The sequence below is a fragment of the Eptesicus fuscus genome, chromosome 13 (genome assembly GCF_027574615.1).
Source record: "Eptesicus fuscus isolate TK198812 chromosome 13, DD_ASM_mEF_20220401, whole genome shotgun sequence".
In the NCBI taxonomy this organism is placed as follows: Eukaryota; Metazoa; Chordata; class Mammalia; order Chiroptera; family Vespertilionidae; genus Eptesicus; species Eptesicus fuscus.
In genome coordinates this window covers 36,551,867-36,575,550 of record NC_072485.1, presented here as the reverse complement: position 1 = coordinate 36,575,550, position 23,684 = coordinate 36,551,867, and the positions used below count along the sequence as shown (strand labels likewise).

Genomic DNA, 23,684 nt, shown 5'->3' with positions numbered 1-23,684 from the left:
CTCTGGGGCACTTTAGAGACACTCCTCTCCCACCTGGTTCTTTGAACTGCCTCCAGGCTCACTTCTCTACAATCAGTCATCCCCTGGTTATCAAGTGATCTTTCTAGTGGGGAATCTGACCATGCTTTACCTTAATCAAAAACCTTCCGTGACTCCACACTATCTATAGAGCCAAGCATGAACTCTTTAGCTTGACATTTAAGATTCACCCTCATGCAACTTTAAATGACAATCTCAGGCTACTCCTTTCCATCATCTACCCTCTGGATCCCTGACCATTCACCCCACGTGCCAGTCTTTTACAAGTGTTTATTTTGAAATAATTTTAGATTCACCTAGAAGTTGCAATGAGAACATCCAGCCTTTTCTAAATGATACTCATTGTTTCCTGCCTTGGGTTACCATTCATGGTCGCCTGTCTTTAAGGACCATTTTCATGTCTGATTCATCTTTGCATTTTGCCCAGAACCCAGCACTAAGTACAGATCAATAAGGCATAGGCACAGTGGTTCCCAGACTTGAGCATTTCTTAGTAAAGTTTTTTTTAAAATTCAAAAACAAAAATAACTAAATTTACTCCTCATTGCTTCAATGAAAAGGGGCTTTTTAATAGGAAGGACAATCTATATATATAAGGCTAATATGCTAAGTGTCCCTCCAACCATCCAACCAGTCGCTATGATGCGCACTGACCACCAGGGGGCAGACGCTAAACACAGGAGCTGCTGTGGCGTGCACTGGCCATTTACAAAGAGACGGCACCGTGGACCTGGCGCCGACAAAGCAACACTCGACTTCTCCCAAGTGGGACACAGGCCCCACCACCACCCTGGAGCAACAGCCCACCAAATCACAGCCAACGCTGCCGAGACCCCATGGTGCAAAATGCGGCCCACAACCCAGCCCAGCCCAGAAATGGTGGCTGTGGGTGTCAGGTAATGACATCACCCGGCTTCCTCTTGCTAACCACTAGCCTCCTTTGAGTTTCTTTAGCCCAGGAACACAACTTGCTTTATAGCCAGGTGCAAACATTTTACACTTTAACCAAATGTCTGTGAAGCATTTTCACGTGCCTCATCTCATTTGATTCTCACAGAAGTCCTGGAGTGGGTAGTTAGGAGACTTGGTAGAATCCTATTTTCTTTTCATTAGCCGGAAAATGGAGATTTAGAAAGTTTAGAAACTTGACCCGACTGAAAAGAAGTAAGAAATGGTGGAACTTGAAAATGATTTCAGGTTTTCTCACTGCGCAGAATATAGTCAAACACTGCTACAATTAAATATTTCACCCTTTGTTCTCCCTGTGTGATCTACATTAATAATAAGCTTCATGTTGATATTTACTGCTGTGTTGCTGACAATTACCTGAAAGAGAAGTTGGGGTGCTTCACTGGGCTGGAAAAAGTTTAGCTAAATCAGAAAGCAGGTCTAATTAAGCAAGTTTATCTATATATAAAATTCTCACTGGTGCCAATCGCACGTGTGTGTTTCCATCTGTCATTGTTGATTGTGAATTTGGTTGACAATTCTATTACAGAGAAAGGGTGAATAGCGATATTAAAATATTTCTTCTCATTAATTTCCTTTCAATGGGCACGAATTTGTGCACTGGGCCTCTATTGTTAGAATAAGAGAAGATCCTGATGAAGAACCCCCTAGATCAGTGGTCGGCAAACTCATTAGTCAACAGAGCCAAATATCAACAGTACAACGATTAAAATTTCTTTTGAGAGCCAAATTTTTTAAACTTAAACTTCTTCTAATACCACTTCTTCAAAATAGACTCGCCCAGGCCGTGGTATTTTGTGGAAGAGCCACAATCAAGGGGCCAAAGAGCCGCATGTGGCTCGAGAGCCGCGGTTTGCCGACCACCGCCCTTGATCATCTGATTGTCTCTTTTGTTGCTGGCAGAACCCCCATGGACAAGCACAACAGACCATCATCTGGTAACCACTGTGTTAGCTTAAGACATGGCAGAGGAAACCAAGGAGGGACTCCACTCTCCAGCACTCTGTCAGAGGGACTTGGGGAGGTCTGTAATAAAGGCGGCTCCAACCAAGCTTGGAATATAATCACCTATAGCATTGCCACACAAGGCTTTCCCTTGTTTTTATGGCAAAAACAGACGTGCTAATTAAGCACAGAAATTGCATTCAAACCCAAAAGTCCATTTGGAATTCCCAAGTTTCTCTTCCGGCAGTAACACCTTTTCCCAGTCTAGGTGGTAAACACATTTCCGTGCACCAACGGCTCTCATCCTGGGGCCGGATTCCACGGGGCAGCAGTGACGTTCTAGGAGCAGATGAGGGGAAGGGAAATCTCACACTGCCATGCCCCCCCCCCCCCCCCCCCCCCGGTTCCTTCCTCCGGCACTGCTACTTCAACTGGAACAGAGATGGATTTTCCTGCAACCCTCGGTCCCCAGAGAATCACATCTCCCTTCACACACAGCTGAGCTTTTCACGGGGATTGAGAAGCCAGAAGGATGAAGGATCTCTCTCCAATGCGGAGCGGACCAGGTCAGGGCTCCTCAGTGGCTCTCCGCTGCCTAATGGAATTAGGCTTAAACTTTTCAGCCTGCTCTCTTCTATGTCCTTCACAAAGTGGCCCCGAAGGCCTTCCTAGCTTCTCACTGGGGAAGAAGGAGTGTGGGGTTAGTCATTTCATAGCCATGTCTCACTCTTTTGTCCCTGGTGTTCTTTGGTCTGCTTGGAGAACTCCCATTTATGCAGGAAGAATCAGCTAAAGCTTCAACTCTGATCCCTGATCAGCCTCCCTGATCTCCAAGACAGAATCTATCTCTCTTTTCCTTTGGCAGCCTGTATTAAGTATTAGTAAAATGGTTTAATAACTCCCTACCTCATGGAGTTGTAGGATTTAAATGTAAATATACATAAAGCATTTAGAACATTCCCTAGCACTTGGAACAAACACGTCAGTATAATAGTTGTTGCTGCTGCTATTGTTAAAAATAACATTTTAAGAAATCTGCTTGTGTATTTTTATGGCCTCCTAGGCTATGAGCTCATAGAGGGCAGACACCAGCTTCTTCTAAATCTCTTACCCTCAGCACCTAGCACAATGCCTGGCATATGCAGGAGTGAAAGAAATTAATTTTTAAGAAATAATTGTTATTGTACACTCAAGTAATGTTTTCATTAGAAAATGTATCAAGGAGAAAAGTACAAAGAAAAAACACACACCAAAAACCTATCGCAGCCACAACACCCAGTAATAACTACCGTTAACACTCCCTGTCCATTTCCTTCTGGTCCTATACATAGGTACACGTATACTTATCAAATTAGTTCATACTGTATAGACAGTTTTCTATCCAACTTTCCCCCTACTTAACATGAAACTGTAAGAGGTTTTTGGTATCTTTAAATGTTATTTGAAAACATGATTTTAATGGCTATCTAAACTCCATCCTAGGGACAGAGGTGTTATTTTTACCAACTTTCTGTTATTGGGCATTCAAGTCATTTTCAGTTTTTCTGCTTTGGAAAATATTTCTTGAGGTGAATTGCAAGCTCTGCCAAGGGACAGACTAAGTCCCAGATTAAACAGAGGGAGTGGCGGTGCATCCAAGAAAAGCGGAGGGCAAATCTCTGTTTCCTGGAGCTGGTTTAAGTGTCTGTTGGAAGGACTAGCAGACACGCACGGATGAGTTCACTCAAGGGGGGACCTGAGAGTGGGCTCAGACTGAAGTCAGCCTCTTCCCCTCCCATCCCCCTCCACTCTTGGTCCCATTAACATTCCTCCTGGGAGATGGCAGATCCAGAGGACAAACAGGCATTGTTGGGACTCAAGGGCCCTGAGAATGGGCCCTGTAACCTGAGCCCTACCAGCTTGGACGCGGTTGGGCAGGTCACCCTGGGGACACCCTGGTGACAGATGAAAGTGCATCTCAGAGGCCTGGATTGTGTTTCCAGGGCACAGGTGTGGGGGGATTATCTTTCTGACAAGCCAAGCACTTACCCCAATCTCTACAGCTGCTTTCTCTGCACTCTGGCCCTAGGCCTACCCGAAATAGCACCCTCAAGCCATCCTCTGTGAAAGCCAAGAGCTGTCTTCGCCTGAGCCCCTTTGCCTAAGAATAATCAAAGGCCCTGACAAATTGCCTCACTTTGTCCAGTGAAAGAGGTAGCAAACCTTCTGCACTTTGGGTGCCTGGGCAGGCGTGTCCCTCAAGCCAGTGGAGCCATGGAGCTCTCCCTTCCTGGGGCCCTTGGTATGGCGGGCGCAGAGACATTGCACCACGCGGCATGGGCTGGCCACCTGCCTGCTACCTGACCTTAGGCAAATTGCTCCATCTCTCTGAGTCTCAGCAGCCTCTCCTGTGAAAAGGGAATAATGCTGGTGGCCCAGAATTGCTGTGCTAATTAAATGAGACGAGAGACACAGGAACTCTTAGGACTACACAGGGGCCTAGCAGAGGTGCTCCTGTAGAGGAGTGCGGAGCCGTGAATGGGGCCGGGCATGTCTGAGTACACAGACAGAGGCACATTGATGGCTGGCAGGTGTGCCCCCAGGCGAAGGCCTAGGGATCTGCATGAAGCACTTGGCCAGGCCGCCAGGGGCAGGCGGGGGTAGGAGTGTCCAACAGGGAAAGGCTGGTCTGTTCAGGTCTTTGGCATGACCTACCCATTTGGATGTGACTTGGAAGCGGCCCGGCCTCAGCGCTGGGAGGCAGGCAGGCAAGCCCTGGCAGGGTGCCAGCTGGGATCCCCCTAGAAGCAGGTGCTGGGGCAGGGCAGACAGGGAACATGGGCCACTTGGCTCTTGGCGCCCACCCCAATGTGTCGTGCAATCCAGAGCAGGCTCTCCCCTTAGCCCGAGGCTGCCCTGACTCATTCTCACCTCGCAAAGCTGTCCCTGGAGCGGGCAGGGAGCTGGCTGTGACAGAACACAGGCTGCATTCTTAGCCGTCTTTAGGCAGATTTCTTTTTTTCGTAAGCGTCAACATTTTCTGAGCATCTACTATGTGCCAGCCACTGAGCTTGACACCTTTGTGCACATGATCTCATTGGATCCCCAAGACAATCCTGTGAAGGGGTTCCTCACATCCCTGAGCACGTACACATGGAGATGTGTGGTGCTGCCAGGACAGCCCGGGAGTGCCTTGTGGGCTGAGCGGCCAGTGCTCATCCACCTCCCACTTCTCAGACCCCTTATTTGCTCCGTGGGCAGTCACGGGGGTCCATCCTCCCAGAGCCTATGGGCGAAAGGATGGGTTCTCCTTGTGTATAACACGCACCAGGCTCCCTGCTCATCTTTTCGCAGATAACTAACTACCAGAGTCCTATAAACACCACCTTGCCCCCTGAGGCACAAATGATTATCCCTATTTAGCAAATGACAAAAATAAGACTCAGAGAGGGAGATAGATGGTCTAAGGATACGAAGCTAGAAACTGGACAAGCAGTGCTCTGAGGCGGTCTGGCTGGCTCCACAGCCGGTGCCTCTCCTCAAACCTGAGCATTTCCGAGAGAAGGCCTGTGAGGCTGAGTGCTCTGGGCTTCCAAACGCAGTGGCGGTTCTGACCGCATTTTCTGATCAGAGGAAAGCTGGCACACGTTCCTCTAAGGGCCTTTAGGTCAGACTCTTTCTTCCCACCCCAGAAATGTGCATCTGCTGCTGGTCCCAATGAAGGGAACCTCAGCTAAGATCCTTAGTGAGTGTGGACCTTTCAGACAACAAGCAGCTGTTCCCAGTCTGCAGGAGGCAGCCTCCCAGCCGGGGCAGGGCCCCCCCAAGGAAGAGGGTAATATCACCCCCCCCCAACTTTTGGAGAATTTTCAGTCCTGGAAGAGGCATATATTGAAGGATCTTTTTAAAAAAAATCATTTTCTTATTTTTCAATTACAGTTAACATATATTCTTATATAAGTTTCAGGTGCACGCCCCAGTGATCAGATATGACATAACTTACTAAATGATCATCCTGATAAATCTTGCACCCATTTGACACCATATACAGTTATTTGAATATTATTGACTATATTCCCTATGCTGTACTTTACATCCGTATGACTATTCTGTACTTCTTAATCCCTTCACTTTTCTCACCTTCCCACCCCCAAAACCCTTTCCCATCGAGCAACCGGCAAAATGTTTTCTGTATCTATGAGTCTGTTTCTGTTCTGCTTGTTCATTTATTTATTTACTAGAGGTCCGGTGCACGAAATTAGTGCATGGGGTGGTGTGTCCCTCAGCCCAGCCTGCACCCTCTCCAGTCAGGGAATGTCTGACTGCCCGTAGGATCGGGTCTAAATGGGCAGTCGGACATCCCTCTCACAATCCAGTACTGCTGGCTCCCAACTGCTCACCTGCCTGCCTTCCTGATTGCCCCTAACAGCTTCTGTCTGCCAGCTTGATCACCCCCTAACCACTCCCCTGCCAGCCTGATTGATGCCTAACTGCTCCCCTGCCAGCCTGATTGACCCTAACTGCCCTCCCCTGCCAGCCTGGTCACCCCTAACTGCCCTCCCCTGCCAGCCTGGTCACCCCTAACTACCCTCCCCTGCTGGCCTGGTCTCCCCCAACTGCCCTCCTCTGCAGGCCTGGTCTCCCCCAACTGCCCTCCTTTGCTGACCCGGTCACCCCTAACTGCCCTCCCCTGCCAGCTTCATCGCTCCTAACTGCACTCCTTGCTGGTCTGGTCCCCCCCCAGAACTGCCCTCCCCTGTGGGCCTGGTCCCCCCCAACTGCCCTCCCCTGCTGGCCATCTTGTGGCGGCCATCTTGTGTCCACATGGGGCAGCCATCTTTGACCACATGGGGGCAGCCATCTTGTGTGTTGGAGTGATGGTAAATTTGCATATTACTCTTTTATTAGATAGGATTTATTTTTTAGATTCAGTTATTGATAGATATGTCTTAAAAAATATCCTAGCCATTTTCTTATTCATATTTTTGCTCTTTTTTTTTTTTCTTTTTAACTGGAAGGATCTTGATTCTTAAAACCAGTGAGACAGAAAAGGAAAGGAACCCTGGTGTGGGGGGTGAGGGACTGGGAATGGGTATAACCAGCAGTCTTATCTCCACAAACGCAGAGATGTTCAGCCCAACCTGCAAATGAACAGGAAGCAAGTCCAGCTCCTTTCTACCCACATTTGCCCCCTTTTATATATTACTTCCTCTGCTTCAAGCAGGAGAAATACATGCTCAGCAAATACACATCATTTCACTGCTTGTCATAACTTCTCACCTGTCCCACAGGATAGTGATTTTTAAGTCATATTTGAAAATCTTTTTTTTTTTTTCTAGTAAAGGAATATACCTAGATCTCTAGTGATGATGTATTCTGCTTGAAAGCCTTGACAATCCAGGTGTGCTCCTTTAATGTGCAAAAACACACAGTTGAGGATCTCGATGCTAAAACCAGAATTAAGGGTAACAGAGGGTAAGGAACTATTAGTATTCTCTGCTACCCTGTACTTACAATGTTCCCATTTACTAAATATTCTATTCACTGAGTATTTTAGTAATAACATGCTCTGTGTGCATATAGCTTTTCGGGGAAGCACCAAGAGCCTTTATGCATGCCCCTGGAACTGCCTTCCTCGGCCGCCCTCTGTATAGCTCTTATACCTTCACAGGCCATCTCTCATAGGAGCCACGGGGCAGGCTGGGAGGCCAGCAGAGCAGGTGGTCTTATTTGTCCTTCTGAGACAAGGAATGAGGGCCTAGAAGGGAGAGTGACTTCCCAGTGTCACACGGTTTTTGGGGGCAGAGCTGGAATTGGAAGTGACCTGTGGTGACTCAAATTAAAATGCTGAACCTTCATTGATGAAGCAACTTGGGGTTGCTTAATCCTGACTCAAGCAGAAAAAAGGAAGGACCCCCATTCTGGTCCACAGTTTCCCACCCATCTCTAGCCATTTTTTCCAAAAGAACCAGGCCAGTGGAAGTTGTCTCCTTTGCCTGACACACAGATGTCTGGGCACTGGGCTCTGAACAAACCAGCTTGCCTTATCTGAAAGAGCAACCTGTAGCCTTGCTTAAAACTGAGCAAATTCAAGTTTCTTCTCATCCTGAGTGTCCTCCCATCCCATCAAACCCCTCGTAGCTTAAAGGGCTAGGCTGAGAGACAGCCTCACAGGGCGGGAATCACAGGGCATTTTCATCATCCGTCTGTAAGTCCGCAGGGCAGGGCTGTTGATGTCAGCTGGCTGCCCTTGGTCTGTCATTCCTCGTGCCCAAGAACAACATTTGAGAGACAGGCCTGGCTCTTGGGAGTCTTCCTTGTCTCAGATTCAGTACGAGTTGCAGCTCTGTTCATCGAATGCTTCATTTGCTAGGTGTTGGGCTAAGAGCTTTTCATAAAGGGTACTGATTCCTCACTCACCTGCTGCATTGGGTTACTACACCCTATTATACAGACCAAGCTACCGAGGCTCAGAATGGACAACTAACCTGCCTGGGTCACTGCCAGGAACTGGCATAGCTAGGATTTGAACATAGGCCTATGTGACTTCAAATCCTATCCGTGCCGCTGCGCGCCCCCCCCCCCCCCACCCCAATACCAACACTTCTTAATAATAGAATAAAATACATTTCTTTCCCTGTGGTTTTCCATGTTATTTCTCTTCCATTGAGAACTGCACTTTGGCTATCTATCTATATATAAAAGCCTAAGCGACAGTCCAACAGTCTGACCGTCCGACCGGTAGCTATGACACGCACTGACCATCAGGGGGCAGATGCTCAACGCAGGAGCTGCTGAGCTGTGGTGACTTGGCAGCTGCGGTTTTTGGGTGACGCAGCTGGAACCAGAGAGGAAGGAGACTGATTCCGGGGTACGTCACCCGAGAACCGCCCTCTCGCAATCCGGGACCACTCGGGGGATGTCAGAGAGCTGGTTTTGGTCTGATCCCCACAGGCCAGGCTGAGGGACTCCACCTGTGCATGAATCTGTGCAACAGGTCTCTAGTCTTTTAGATAAAAATAAATAATTTTTGAAAAACTTTTCTACATGATCAAATAAGACAACTATTCTTCACAGATCTCACTCAATTTGTGTACAGGCCCCATGCACTCAATGCCCACACACTCACACAGGGCAACCCTGTGATAAATATGACATATCAATAACCAAGAGACTGAAGCTCAGAGAGGGGAACCAATGTGCCCAAGGCCACACAGCTCCAGGGTTCAGACTCCCCAGCAGCAATAGAACCCTCCCAACCACAAAATGCAAGGGCTTCTGTGTTTGATTGGATTGTGGTCTGGTTGGAGGTGGGGTGTAGGATTGGGGTTGGGGTGGAGCTGGGAGCCAGGCCAAGGGCTGGAAAAGCAGAAGGAGACTGAAAAGTTTTTATTCCCAAACACTGCCTCCCTAGAAAACTTGAAACAGAAAGGTCTGCCTTTACAGTCCGGAGGAGTTTTTCATGTTTCAGTTCATGCTGAATTGTTTTATGCGTTAGCTATAAACCTCAGCAGAGGGGGTGCGGGGGCCAGGCTGGCCCAGCTTTAACTATGGCCGCCGCTGTAAAGCTCGGGTTACGAGGATCACTTCTGGTGCCAAGGCAGTTTAACAAGTATGAGTGCACATAATTCGTTCCAGTTGTCCTGTCTCAGCACAGAAGGGCTGTTTCTGGGGTGGGGCTCCGCACACTCCCGCCAATGTGGTTCCCATTACCGGCTCCAGGGCCTCGCTGAAGCCCGCTCCACGCCCAGGAAGGGCCTGTTTTATCACAACTGCTGACCTGTCAGTTCTCTGCGGAGGTTCAGAGGGTTTCTACAGTCCGAGCTCTCGAAGAGGGGGAGGGTGGATCTTGCAAAAAAAAAATAAAAAAAATATAGGACCACATCTCCTCCATGCCAGGAAACCTTTCCAAAAACTAAGTTGCTCTTGTCCAATCGCTCTCCAACTTAAGAAAAATTCCCCCCACTTTATATTCTGAAAGCTTTCAACCCGACGAAAGAGTAGTACAAAAACACACCCACATACTCTTCACCTAAATCTGTCCATTGTTAATATGCTGGCGCATTGCTTTCTCTCTCTCTCTCTCTCTCTCTCTCTCTCTCTCTCTCTCTCTCTCTCTCTCTTTGTTTACATCAGTGGGCATTTCCTAAGAGTAAGGACAGGCTGCCATTAAACCCCAATATCATGCCCACAACTAAGAAAAGGAACAATTCTTCCATAATATCACCTAACATAAACCATATTTAAAAATCTCAATGTTTCCCAAAACGTATCTTCTTTATAGTCTTTAAAAAACACACCTTAGAATCTAATAAAAATTCAAGTGTTACATTTGGCTGTTATTTATTTATTAGTCTCTTTTAATCTAGAAAAGCCTCCCACCCACACCAAGACTCCCAATTTCTTTCTCTTTTTGTTGTTGTTGTTTTTCATGATCCTAAAGTCCAGCTGCCCCATAGATTGTCTTATATTCTGGATGTGTCTGATTGCTCTTTCATGATTAGATTCAGGTAAAATATTCTTGACAAGCACATCTCGTGTGTGATGGAATGTACTTCTCATTTGACTACTGTTTGATTACTTGCTAAGGTGATGATTGAGTCCTGACCTCCTCACTGTAGAGGGACCTTTATCCCATTGTAACTAGCAAACAATCGTGGCACAAAGTCCAACCACTTAGACTCAGTTATCTAAACCGTGTCTCTCCTCTCTCATCTTCCCTCCATCCTCCTCTGGTTTTTGCCTCCAGACCCTGAAAATGTCCTTGCCAAGGTCACCAATGGCCACCTAGATACCAGCGTCAGTGGCCCCTTCCCACATATGCATTCCTGAGTCCCCAGGCCCCCCTCCTGGAGGGCAGGATCTTTGTCTTATCCCTGTCAGTACTCCATGGCCTGTCTCAGTGCTTGGCACACAGTAGGTGCCCAAGAAATCTTTGTAGGATGCATGAATGCATACACACACTGAGAGAAAGTCAGAATTGGGAATCCAGCCCTGCCACTCTTCATACAATGCAAAGCTTGATGTAAATTGGCGGTTTTCATACTTTGAAAAAAATGTTTAATATTCAGAGTGTTCTTTAAACAGGTTATTACTCAGAAGCAAAGGCAGGAAACCAACCGAAGGGAGCTGCTTTGGCTGAAGCAGGTGGTGAAGGCCACACGGTGTGCCTCACGTAGAGAGGCGGCTTGGGGAGGTCAGAGAGGTTTGAGGAGGAGGGACCAGGGTAAATGCTGACGGGTCCTGCCCGCCAGTTTAAGAAGTGTGAGCTGTAATCTGTAGGGTTAGGTTCCGATAGTGAAAGGTTAGGGTGGGAAATCAGCCTGGTCACTGGGACCCAATGCATTTGGGGAGGGCAGAAAGCAAGCTAGGGAAGCACATTGCAATGTGGGGTGCAGGGTCACCCGGGAAATCAGGATTTAGCCCTTGTCCCTCTCAATCTCGGTTTCCGCCTCTGAAGTCCTTTGTCATTCTAATCCTCTTTGAGTCTTTCTCCCCCATTAATCCAAGTGTTTCTTCTTGCTGGGCGGGAGCCACGCATCACTAGATGAAGAGCAGGGTTACTGCTGAGTGGAAGGGGCAGGGGCCTCCCGGGCTCTGAGGGGCTCCGGCCATTTGCTGAGTGATTCGGTGACCTGAGAAGCCTGTCCATTGTCCGGGCTTTAAAGGGCCACTGCCCCTTACTATTAACCCACCTCAGGACAAAGGCCATCACCAGCTCAGACAAATAAGCTGCTTAGCCAGGCCTCATGCATCATCTTGTCACCCACACAGGGACCCAACAGGGGCGTCTTAAAAGATCGAGGAGCCGGAGTGCAACTCAGCGGTTTCCATTCAGGGGGATTCTGGCCAGGGGCCGGGGACTGCGGCAGGAGGGTGGGGTGCTGGTGAAAGAAATCTCTGATCTGCTGGGGAGGCTCCCTGAGACCTTCGGCTTCCTGAGGGCTGTCAAGAAAGGGGGAATGATGGCTGTTAGAGAGAAGGGGGCCTGGTGGGGTGAGAGGAGGAGGGGGCCAAGCACACCTGGGATGCAAAATGTCACTTATATCTTGTGATCTTGGCCAAGTTACTGTACCTTTCTGAGACTCAGTTTGGTAAAACAATAAACAAACGAACAACAACAACAAAAAACCCAATGATAACAATAACAGCGGTTGCCATTTAAGACTTTATACCAAGCAGATCCTTGCTAAGCACTTCTCATACATGATTTCACACTGAACTCGAACAACATCTATGAGGTCGGTGTTATTATTACCTCTATTTAACACATGAGGAAAACGGAAACTCGGAGGTTAAATCATTTGCTAAGGATCTCAGCCAGTAGCGAGGGAGCCAAAATTCAAGACTACCCGCCTAATTCTTCTGCTCTAGAGCCCACCTGCCTACAGTTCAGTGGGAAAGGTGTGGCACCTGGCCCAGCACCTGGCGCCCTGTAGGTGCCCAGTGATGGAATCTGCTCGTCTGTTGCACAATCCAAGGTATGCCAGGCCCTCCTGGCTCCTGGGGCTCTCCCCGCCACCTCGGACCCCTTTCAATAAGCTCTGAAATGAGTGGGACACTGAGCAGCAAGCCTATCAGTGGGCCCCAATGCTCCCTCCATCTCCCACCTTGAACCACAGGAAAAGTGAGACTTCTGAACAGGCTGCCCCCTGAGAGCGGGAGGAGGCAGAGTGGAGCAGGGCCTGTGTCATATTAGCTGTTTCTGTCTTTTTAAATACATTTTTATTGATTTCAGAGAGAAAGGGAGAGGGAGAGAGAGAGCGAGAGAAACGTCAATGATGAGAGAGAATCATTGATTGGCTTGCCCTTGCACTCCCCATACTGGGGACTGAACCCGAAACCTGGGCCTATGCCCTGGCCCGGAATTGAACCGTGACCTCCTGAATTATGGGTCGAAGCTCAACCACTGAGCCACACCAGCCAGGCACTAGCTGTTTCTTCATAGAGAGGAAGACAGCCTTGCCTTCCACCATGCCCCTGTGGCAGCAGCTCCTGGGGTTCCCTTCACTTGCCCCCTGTGCACATGGCCACACATGGAGGGCACCGCTGACTGCTGATCAGAACTCAACAGCAAAGAACCCTACACAAAGCACACACTTTAAAAACATCTGCTGAATGAATGTTTTAGAAAAAACGCTGCAAAGCCCCACATTGGGCTGAGAGAATCTGGTTGCACACAAATACATGACATGCAAAGTATGAATATCTCCTTATACCAGAGATGCTGCCTTCACCTGCTCGGGCTGCCATCAAGAAGTACCATAGACTGGGTGGTTCAAGCAACAGGCATTCATTTCCCATCGTTCTGGGTTCTGGGAAGACAAGTTCAAGGTCCCAGCAGGGTTTGGTTGCTGGTGAGAGCTCTCTTCCTGGCCTGGCTTGCGGATGACACCTTCCTGCTGTGTCCCATGGCAGACAGCAAGTGAGCTCTGGGGTCCCTTCCTCCAAGGACACGGGTTTCTTCAGACCAGGGTTCCCCCGTGATCTCTATGACCTTCATCACCTCTTGAAAGGACCTATCTCCAATACAGTCACATGGGGGTTAGTGCTTCGACATAGGACTTTTGGGAGGCCATGGTTCGATCCATAGCAGCCCTACAGACCCATAAAACTACAGCCCTCTCCGGACAGAGCCTGACTGTGCAAACATGCCTGTGCTCCTCGGGGAGTTATCCTCTTTCTCCAGAAGGGTCCCCACAATCTCCCATTTTGCAGTAGCCTCGGCAGCCCCCACACCCTGGTGGCACTTGCCTGCCTTGTTCCCCTCCTGGATTCCTGCGTTCAGGTAGAGCTGTTTAGGTGTCTGTCTCCCCAACAGTGCACAGGTGAGAGAAGGGCCTTCTATTCTCCATGGGCCCTGGCACACAGTAGGTCTTTAATAAAAATGTGCTTGGTTCTAAAAGGTAAACAAGCTTCATCTCTTCCCATATCACTCCGGATCAGAAAGACCTTTCCCTGTTCTCACTCTAAATCAATAAGATTTCGTTGTGTTCACAAGCCTTTGCTCCCAGGTAGCTCCAGATATTCCCAGCAGGCCCTGCCTTGGGCATGGGGAATGACCTCTGTCCCCTCATGAGCTGTGTCAGTTTGCTGTGGCCATAGCTCCTAGCGGGGGTATCACAGTAAGCAGCAGCAAGAGAGGGTGGGAGGGCCTCTGTGCAGAAGGGCTTCGGCAGCTCTGCTGAGGACGTAGGGCCTGAGCCCGCCAGCAGTGGGAATCCTGCAGGGAGTCACCACTAGGTAGCAGGGTGGGCATCTGGGCTTTGGAAGGATCACCCTGGGACCAGGTGAGGATGGAGTCAAGGGAGAGGCGGGAGGCAGGGAGGCCAGCAAGGAGAGAAGCCTGGTAGGAAACGCTTTGGTTAAAGGGGCAGGATTGTACAAAACCAGCTAATAGGTAAATATCAGTTCAACGTCCATTTTACCAATAGGTAAGTATCAGCTCATTCTCAGGATGACAGCAGCAAGAGATCATAGCCTATGTTGTCATCAGGTAACCTCCTCGCCAACTAAAAACACACCCTATTCTCTTTCAAAGATTACAGGAGAGACCAGTAAACGCTGAGCCCCCATTCTAGTCTCAGCGTCTTAGATGTGACTCTATCACACCTTTGAAACAACCCGACTGCTGTTCTTATCCCCCATATTAGAGGGCGACGCTGGCGAGAGGTGAGCTCAGGTGAGGTCATCCAGCTAGTGGGGAGGGGAACCTGGTTCACATGGGGTGCATGTTCCCCCATCCCCAGCCTCCATGGCAGCGAAAGAGAGGTTTCTGGAAGTGCAAATATGTGTATTATTGTTCTTAGCCTGGCAGCAGCTTCCTGGAGTTATTTATAGAAATATGATCCCTTCAGGAGAGCGGGAGTGAAGCCTAAATGAATTACCAGCCATTTTCCTCTCCTTTCAACTCTGGGGGGAAGGCCAGCTGACCAGAAGGAAAAGGCATCACGGGGTCTCCTCTCCGGGAACTGTGGGGAATGGAAGCCAGGCAGAGCCCCAGCTAGAAGGCCCAGGCCCAGTTTCCAAGACCCCCTGCTGTGTTTGTTTAGCTGCTGCCTTGGCTGGAGCCCTGATCCTAAATCTCTGGGAATCACTAGGGAAGGGGAGGGGGTTAAAGATCGGGGCTCCAATACAAAGCAGTTAACTGTTGTACTTTCTCCAAGCCTGGACGGTGGGAGTATAGGCACCTGCCTTCCTTCCAGAGATACCTGTCCAAAACCTTTTGGGTTCCAGAAGAAGAATAAGGAAACTAACACTCCTAGTGCACCTATTTTGTCACAATCGCTATGTTAGAAGTCTTACCCACTTTTTCTCATTTATATAACAATTTTGCGAAACACTATTAAAACCAATACCCATTTTACAGAGGGGGAAACTGAGACCTTGAGAGTTAAGTACCTTGCTGCTGGCCACACAGCACAGCAAAGACCTGCAGACCTCCGAAATCTAGCTTCCCCCATGGCTCCACACTACGCCAGCTCTGTTTTCCTTCTGACTTCAGTCCTTTTAGGCCTTTTTAAAGCAGAGGGCGTGGGTTTTTTTTAGTTGTTTAATCTCAAACACCTATATAAATAATGCAGTTCAGAGGGAGAAGGAGGAGGGGAGACAGGAGAGGAAGGGGAGGGAAGAAGAGAAAGCCACATGGTTTCCTGGTCCAAACTGGGAGCCATTAAGCAGTAATGGGGGATCCAGCTGAGCTCAAAGCACCCAGCTCAGCCCTGATGACAGGGGCAGAGGGCAGGGGGCTGCAAAGGGGAGGGTGGGAACAGATACTCAGAAAAGACTACACTAAGGAAAGGAGAGAAAGGTAGGTTCTGGGAGCGGCAAGAGATGTTTATTCTCAAGGTGAGCAGGCTGGGGGCAGGGGGGACATTAAAAGGCTAGAAGGAGCACTAGCAAAAGCCAAGGAGCTGTGCATCCTATGCACGTGATTTGGGGTGGCATACGTGTGAACAGACATGAAATCACACTGAATCACGTGCAGGATAGCTACCATTTCTCCGGCCCTTTTGATGATGTGGAGGAGGAGCAGGTCTCAGTTTGGTGCTAGTGTGTTTTTAACACCTAACACTCCCCAAAGTCCCCATTTAACAAAGAGAAGCAAGTCTCGGCTCAGTGTCCTTGAGCAGGCATTATCTCACCAGAATGTGACAACCAGCTTTGGCTTTCGTTGTATTTATTTTTACAGCTACTATTTACGGCAAGTGAATTGCAGCAGTAATACACAATTTCCTTGAAAAATAAATTCATTTAGGTAAAAAAAAAAAAAAAAAAAGTTCGAGAAAGGAGGCCGTTTAAAGGGAAGTCAAGTAAATAGCTGCGTGGATGGACAGGCTGACGGTGACACCCAAAGGAATAAGCCTGGTCTGATTTTGTTCTCTCAGTGTCCAGAGGGGAAAGCTAGGGGACCAGAGGGCAAGGCTCTGGCAAGGTCACAGGGCCTGTGAGAGGCAGAGCTGGGCTGGCCCAGGAGCCAGGTCTGCTGCCCCAGGCCAGCAGGTTTCCAGGCCAGCGCAGGCTTGGGTCAGGGTGAGGTCTCTCCAGGTGAGGTTCATAACCCCAGCACTGCGCTGATGTGGATGGCGGCCACCTTGCAGGTTGGACTGACCTGCTTCTAGGCTGTGTGGCCAAAGGGGCAGCTCCGTGCCAAGCTGCTCGCCTCTCTCACTCTGCCCGTTCCCTCCACACAGCAGTCTCACAATACTCCACACTTGGCCAACCTCATGGCGCTGCGCTGGGGATCCACAGAGACAACGGAACGTGCCCTGGGAATGCGAGGGCTGCGCGACTGTTAGTTACACGGACCCCCCCAAACTCTCCTTGGCCTCCTTCCAGGCGCCTCTTTAACAGTCTGGGCCCTGAAGTGTCAGGAGATGCTTTGAGATGTCGTCTGGTGTCACAGGGCCCCGTGGAGCAGGCCACTGACATTTCAGCGGGATACAAACCAGGCTCAGTTTCCAGATGGAAAAAACCCGGACACAGGGCTAATGTGCCTTCCTCTGGGGGTGGTCTAGGAATTCCTAGATCCAATCAAGCCATACACCAAAAAGGTTATTTTTGTACCTTTTAATGCCATGGTATTTGGGGGAAATTAGTGGAAAAGGAGTTGCAAAGAGTCTACCACTGTGTCACGTGAGTGACTAATTAGAAGGCCCTGTTTCTCCCAGGCCATTCGATTACATTAATTCAAAACGTGACCTGTTTACTTTGCAAGGTCAGGAAGAAGCCTTACCTCCTAGAAAGCCAATGTGGCAATTAAACTAGAGTCACCCGAGTTTGCCTGAGGTAACGTATGAAAAAGCCCGTGTAAACTGTACCAAAATAGAAGTGAACCCTGTGTGGTTGCCCCCAATTATGGGGACATCATCTCCTGTCCCTGGTGGGAGGCCACAGGTGAGGGAGGTACCTGGTAAGATAGAAAGGGCACTGGAGTCTGGGGCTCTGCTTTGCATCTTGGCTCTGCACTTGGGTAAACGGCAGCATCTCTGGGAGTCCCCGCAGTTCTATCATGTGTGTGGCTCACTGCACTCTTCCTGGGAGTGTGGTTGTGTGGGAGGGGCTGATGGAAAGGAAGAAGAGAGGAAATCAACTTTTTTTTTAGTTTTGATTTTAGCACCTACAGGTGCTCAGCACTGAAGATACAGCTGTGGACAAAGCCGACCTCAAGGAACTTGCAGTTGAACGAGGAAACCAGACCTGGGGATAATCAGGTCTCCAGACTCGCAGGGGCGAGTCTGTCCAGAAGACAGCAGGGTGTCAAAGGAAGAGGGTCTATACACCCTCGGGGGCTGTGGGGAAAGGTTCCTTAGGAGCTCAGAGCGGCTGAGTTCTACACGTTGGAGAGTTAAGTACTTGGCCTTTGCTCTCCTGAATTCCCAGGCCTGTGACCAGCCAGCCTGCTGCCACTGGCCCCCCACCTCCCAGGTCTACAGCAGAGGGCACTTGGCCTTTCCAAACAGTCTTAATGGATAAACAGCAAGCGCTTCTATACAGATTCCCAGTTAGCGACGTGCACCTGTATCATGCTCTCTAGTTGTCAAGTTACCTAGTTATCTCCATAACGGGGGGCAAGTTACTACACTGTTCTGTGTTGTGACATCCCCCATTTTTAAAAAGCACAATTCATGATCACCATCCATGAGCCACCATTCCAAACCTCTAAGACAGAAGTTTTATCAAAACTCTTTTGGTGGCAAAACCTGACCTTTACTGACATGAGGCTCAGAGCCTTATGCTTCAATGCAGAAATATTAATGTTTGACTCTCACGGTTCATCCCAGCACCTTAGGGACCTCAGGAAGAGAACAGTATATGGACTCTATTTTCTTTCTTATATCAGAACACTTCTGATTTCTGAAAAGTTTCATTGAAGGTATTCCTACCCCATAAATTAGGTATCTATTTTATAGAGTCTCTTTGCTTAGAATGCCCTTCATCCCTCATCTGTCTAGAAAACACCCACAAATACTTCAAATGCCACCATGAATGAATGAATAAAAGGAAGGAAATCAGGTGTTTTTATTGGTTTGTTTGCTGTTGCTACTAGGAGTTAGGTGTTTCCCTACATAGCTGGTATAAGAATTTATTGATTACCAGGAGTCTTTTGATGTAAGGCAGTTGAGAGAAGTGAACAAAATTGCCTGAAAACTTCACACACCCTAGTTAGGTCCTTTACTCTTAGAACTCAGGAAACACTCAGACCCACGTACCTGCAGCTGGCATGCAACACGGAAACGGAGTCCATGAAATTCACAGTGAAAGGGGACAAAAACCTCGCTGCACCTCAACAGTAAGAAAAAGGCGCAGTTTTGCCATCTGACTTCACAAACTGACTTAAAAGAACCCTAGCCGACACCCCCAGGGGAATCTCAATTGGTTCTAAATTAAGTTGAAATTTCTGTTTTAAGAGCTCACTTTTTGGAGGCAGCTTGCGTGCATAGCAGTGTTTCCCATCTAGAAAGAAAAATAAACACTCCTCCATTGGATTGGAAGTCAAAACAGTAAGCCCAGCAGCTTAAGACCCGAGAAAGTCAATGGAACTGCCAACAACAGTGGTGAACAGTGTGACCAGCCTGAGAAATCCAATCTGTAACGCAAGGCAGGAAGAGCCAGTGCCGGGAGGAAAAAGGTGTGGACAGCTCAGCATCCAGGCCCGGGCGCTCACGAAGCAGCATCAAGATGCAGAGTCTAAGTCCTCTGGTCTGATTGGAAACTCCTACAGTCCTCACACAAACACAATGCAACGATTCCACTCTATGGTATCAGGCTGATCGGGGGTTCAAATCTGGCTCTGGCACTCAGAAGCTGTGTGATGTAGGGGAAGTCACTTATCTTCTCTGGACCTCTATTGCTTTAATGAGACTAAAAATGGCTATGTTACAAGGTAAATGGAAAGTTTAATGAGATTCAATGAGCTAAAACACCTCTGACATAGTGTGTCATAATGGTTTGTGAGGTGAGTAATAGGAATCCAACAACCTGGAATTTTTAAAAAATCAACTTTTTAGTTTTTGGTGGGATTCCTCTTATCTTCTCCAGCCTCCTACTAAGGAGAAGGCATAGAAATAATAGGATCTGGCACTAGAAACAAAACAAAACAAATTTTAAAAAGGAAAAAAAAAAATACAAAAAATAGGAGTTCTGGACTCAAACAGGCTTGGGTTTGAATATTTGCCATACCCCTTAAGTTAAGACAATGGAGATAGGAACAAGAGAAGTGAAGATAAATGGAACCTTAAATAAGATAATGTATACAAAGAAAAGACACACACAGAAGGTGCTGATTACATATAAATTCTCCACCCACCCCTCCCTCACCTAGGCTTTGGGACAGCTTTCTCTGAGCTATTTATTCCCTGACCCTCTTCAATATTAACCCACAAGCTTTTAAAGCTCCTTTCTTTTAGAGTTTGGATTAGAACAATTCACGGAACATTTAATATTTATTCTGAAAAGTTTCTAGGAGGTAGGGACAAATACCTACTTAATCCGAATCACTTCCTTAGCTTTTCAACTGTGACTAGTTGATATTTTAGGGAAATCTTTCTTTATATATATCAGTGATTTTGAGATGGTTATCTTTGGGGGGTGGATTAGGATTTTGATGACAGAAAGAGCTACTTCCCCTGTTTTCTTTTCCGCAGGGACAATGAGGGGCTCTGTGATGCCCCACGTGTTCTCCTTGCACTTTACACGGGGATTTTCGCTGGCGGTTCTGAGGCCTCCTGGACCAGGAGTTTCAGCCTTGGGCTGGAGTTGACACAGCTGTAGGCAGAGGGCCTCTGGGGAACCACTGGAGAGCATAGCCCCAGCTTCTGGAAGGCTGGCTCCCAGAGGTCAGCCTAGCGTGCAGGGCGCTGAGTCAGCTCCCACCACAGGAAACCCATCATTTTCACCTTTCAGGGGCCGCCTTTGTCATTTAAAGTACATTCTGAATTAAGTCTCCTGGGGAGCAGGCCTCTCAAGGAACTAGAGCAATTGATCCATTTAGTGTGGTCTCTAAAGCCTGAAATTAGTGGAACAGGGTGGGGATGTGAATATAGGGAAGTGAGATAAGGACCTTTATCACCTTCAGCATTTTAAAACTCCACAGCAACCTTGAAAGGTTTTCCCATTTCACTTATGGAGCAACTGGTGACCTGAGAAGTTAGGTTTTTTGCCCAGGGTCACATGTCTGGGACCTGGTTTCAGAAGGTTTGATTCTATGGCTTTTGCTCTCTTGACTACAATGTGGTTCTCCCATAGTCTGTACTACTTGCTCATTCATTCATTCATTCATTCATTCATTTAGTTAACACTACATGAAAAGCATTTGTAAAGCCATGCTCCAAACTGTTAAAAGTGGTTATTTCTGAGAGGAAGGATTACAAGGGAATTTAACTTTTTAAACCTTTCTGTATTATTTGAATGATAAAAGCATTGTTACTTTTATAATTGATAAAAATAAAGACAATCCCTTTAAAATAATTATACTTTTTTTTCATAAAAAAAATTAAACGTTGCCCTATAAAACTTTATTGGATCCACTATGTAACAGGGCCCACTCATCTTCCCTTGCTAGCACTGGGTACATGCCTGTCCCAGCTTATAGAAGGTTTGGGTTCAAAGACGGAAAGGTTGCAGGCAGGGTCCAGAGGTGGGGTGAGACTCACTGGCACTCTTACGATCTACCATCCCCCCAGAGCAGCAGACCGTTAAGGACCCAGACACTCCCTTCAGGCATGGGACACATTCATTCCCAAGCTTTAGAGTGGCACACTCGGAGCAAGGCCCCAGGGAAGAAATGCAATGTGTCTCCCGGTCCTCTGGGGAGCAGGAGAACAGAGGAGCATAATTGAGCAGAAATCTGTAAGCCAAAGTCCTCCCATCTTCCCTGAACTTCAGTAATGCTATAATGTCATCAATTTGCTGCAGAACTTGCAACAAAGTGATTGGTCTTGTTCAGTAAATTAGCAGAGAGATTAAGGACTTTAATCTCCTGCCTTTTACCTGCAAGGTTTATGTACTCAGAGATGAATAAAGAATATATATGTGTGAATATATATATATATTCCTCCCCCCGCCCCAAGCTTAAAAGGACTACTGGCAGGGACACCTCAGTCAGCACCACACAGCACTCATAAAATCAGAATACCTTAGAGATTCCTCCATCATTGGCAACTGACAAAACTGAGACCTAGAGAGGGACAGTGATTTGCCAAGGAAATGGCCAGTGAGCCACAGAGCTGGGACTGGAACACAGGGTTCCTCTCTCCCACTCCAGGGTTCCTGTTTCTGTGCATAATTTAAAACATAAGCAGCTAAAAGGTGTAGAGGAGCAGTGACACGCAACCACCAAAAGGACAACACCTTCAGGGAGCACAGGGAAAAGGCCGTGAAGGATGGTTCGACTTTTGGTCAAAGGGAATTGCTGGGCCTAATAATTTGTCAGAAGAGAACCGTCAAGGCCAAAGACCACTCTGGTTTTCAAAGAGAGCAGAGGCTGTCCATCATCCCCCTCTTGGAGGCTTGAGTCCCTTACAGAGCATACTTATAAGGAAGTTGACTGGCCTCTGCTGGACACAGAGAGGGCAAGCACCTGGGCCCAGGTCACACAGCACCTGGAGCTCTTTCACTGCCACCCCACTCCCCCCACCCCATGCCCCCGCACCTCCCTCACTGATTCTCCCCAAGAGAGCCATAGCAGTGCTTACAAGAAGAGTGCTTATTATGGGCATAGGGATGCTTATGCCCAGTGGCTCTCTCTGCAGCCAGCATTCAGCCCTGCAGCTGCTTGGAACGCCAGGGCCCTCTGTCTCTGGGCAGTGGGAAAGTCAAAAACTTTCAAAGCCAGCGCTAGAATCCAGGTAGTGCCCCCTCTCTCACTTTCCCATGGTTAACCGGGACACTCTAGCACTGGTTTCTCAGGCAGGGTTGTGAGGAGGATTCAATGACGCAACAAGTGGCAGGGCTGGCACAGTCCCTGGCACACAGCAGGTAGCCAACTGGTGCTGTTTTAGTTTTAACCTTTCCTTCTTTTTCCGTGTGTCCATCTTTGCATTTTTGTTTGCCTCCGTCTCTACCTGATGTTTCTGTCTCCTTGTGTCTGTCCGTGCATATCTGTCCATGCAGCTCTGCCTACCCGACATCTGTCACGAGGGTGGGGACAGCAGCCTCCCAACCCGCGCACACCCAGCAGCACACAGTGCCGGCAGGAGCGGGGCTGCCTGAGCCTTGGAGCCGCACCAGGCCCCCCAACAACCCCGAGCGCCCCATGCACCAGGCCCTTCCGCCCCTGCAGGCTGCCAAAGCAGGCACATTAATCAGCATCACCAACGAAAGGGGGGGAAAAAAACACCCCACAGAAGTTAGGAAGAAAGAGGGACTTACCGTTCGCTGCGACCCCCAGGCTGGCAGAGCCACTTTTAACTAAGAATGAATTAGGGACAAACTCTTCCTCAGAGTCTGAGTCCGGGGTTGGCTGGGCCACACCGTTGCCTAGCAACCGCCTCTGGCTCTCATTGGCCGGAGGGGAGGGGGGCGGGGAGGGGGACTGCTCAATAGGGGTTGATGAAGCTGATGAACAATGCAAGGGAGCACCTGCGAACCACAAAGACAAACACAGACAGAAAAAAATAATGAAAATTGGTTTTGAGGCACACGGGAAGGGGGAGCAAAATAAAACACGCATCAAGGGGAGGGGGGCTCCCAACCGTGGACGATCTACTGCACACGTGGCCCGGGGGCGGGGCCGATGCCCCTGGGAAACAAAGTTGGTGCAAACTCCTTCTGAAGAACAGGGGATCCGTGCAGAGAAGTCTGCGAAGTTTGGAAAGAGGGCACCCTCGAAAAAACAGGGGAGGCCCTTCCGGCTTTGCCTGTTCTCTAAGAGAGGCCTGAAAACCTGGGGTCTAGTCCTGCTGCCCTGGTTATCTATCTAACAGCTGCCTTCCCCCCATCACCCCCCACCCCGCCCCCCGGCCTCAGTGGCCTCACTGCAAGCTGGCCGTTTTGTCACGTCACGGAACTGAAATGATGTTCTTATTAGTGGGATTTCAGTCGGACATGCCTAAAACAGGTTCTGAGCTTCCTAAAAGGTAGAGAGAGCTGGAGAGAATGATCCAGCAACGCCCCCTCCCCGCTGGCATTCTAGGACTTCAACACTCTATTGTTTTACTTTTCTAAGAATCTAACATGTTCAGATTCTTAAATCCTGGCACTCTCTGCAAACGCCTTGAGCAGTCCTTTTCACTTCTGTACCCCCAAGAGTC

At 48.5% G+C, this 23,684-nt stretch overlaps 1 protein-coding gene across 4 annotated transcripts in view; it reads right to left on the bottom strand.

Annotated features, from left to right (window-relative positions):
• TENM4 (teneurin transmembrane protein 4) overlaps positions 1-23,684 on the bottom strand; it is a 377,541-nt gene that overhangs the window by 258,281 nt on the left and 95,576 nt on the right. For 2 of the 4 annotated variants that reach the window (XM_054725404.1, XM_054725403.1), the window contains exon 3: positions 22,804-23,013. The exons of the other annotated variants lie outside the window; for them this stretch is intronic. In XM_054725404.1, the coding sequence (XP_054581379.1) occupies positions 22,804-23,013 (210 nt within the window). The remainder of the gene's footprint in view (positions 1-22,803; positions 23,014-23,684) is intronic. 4 annotated transcript variants of the gene reach the window in all.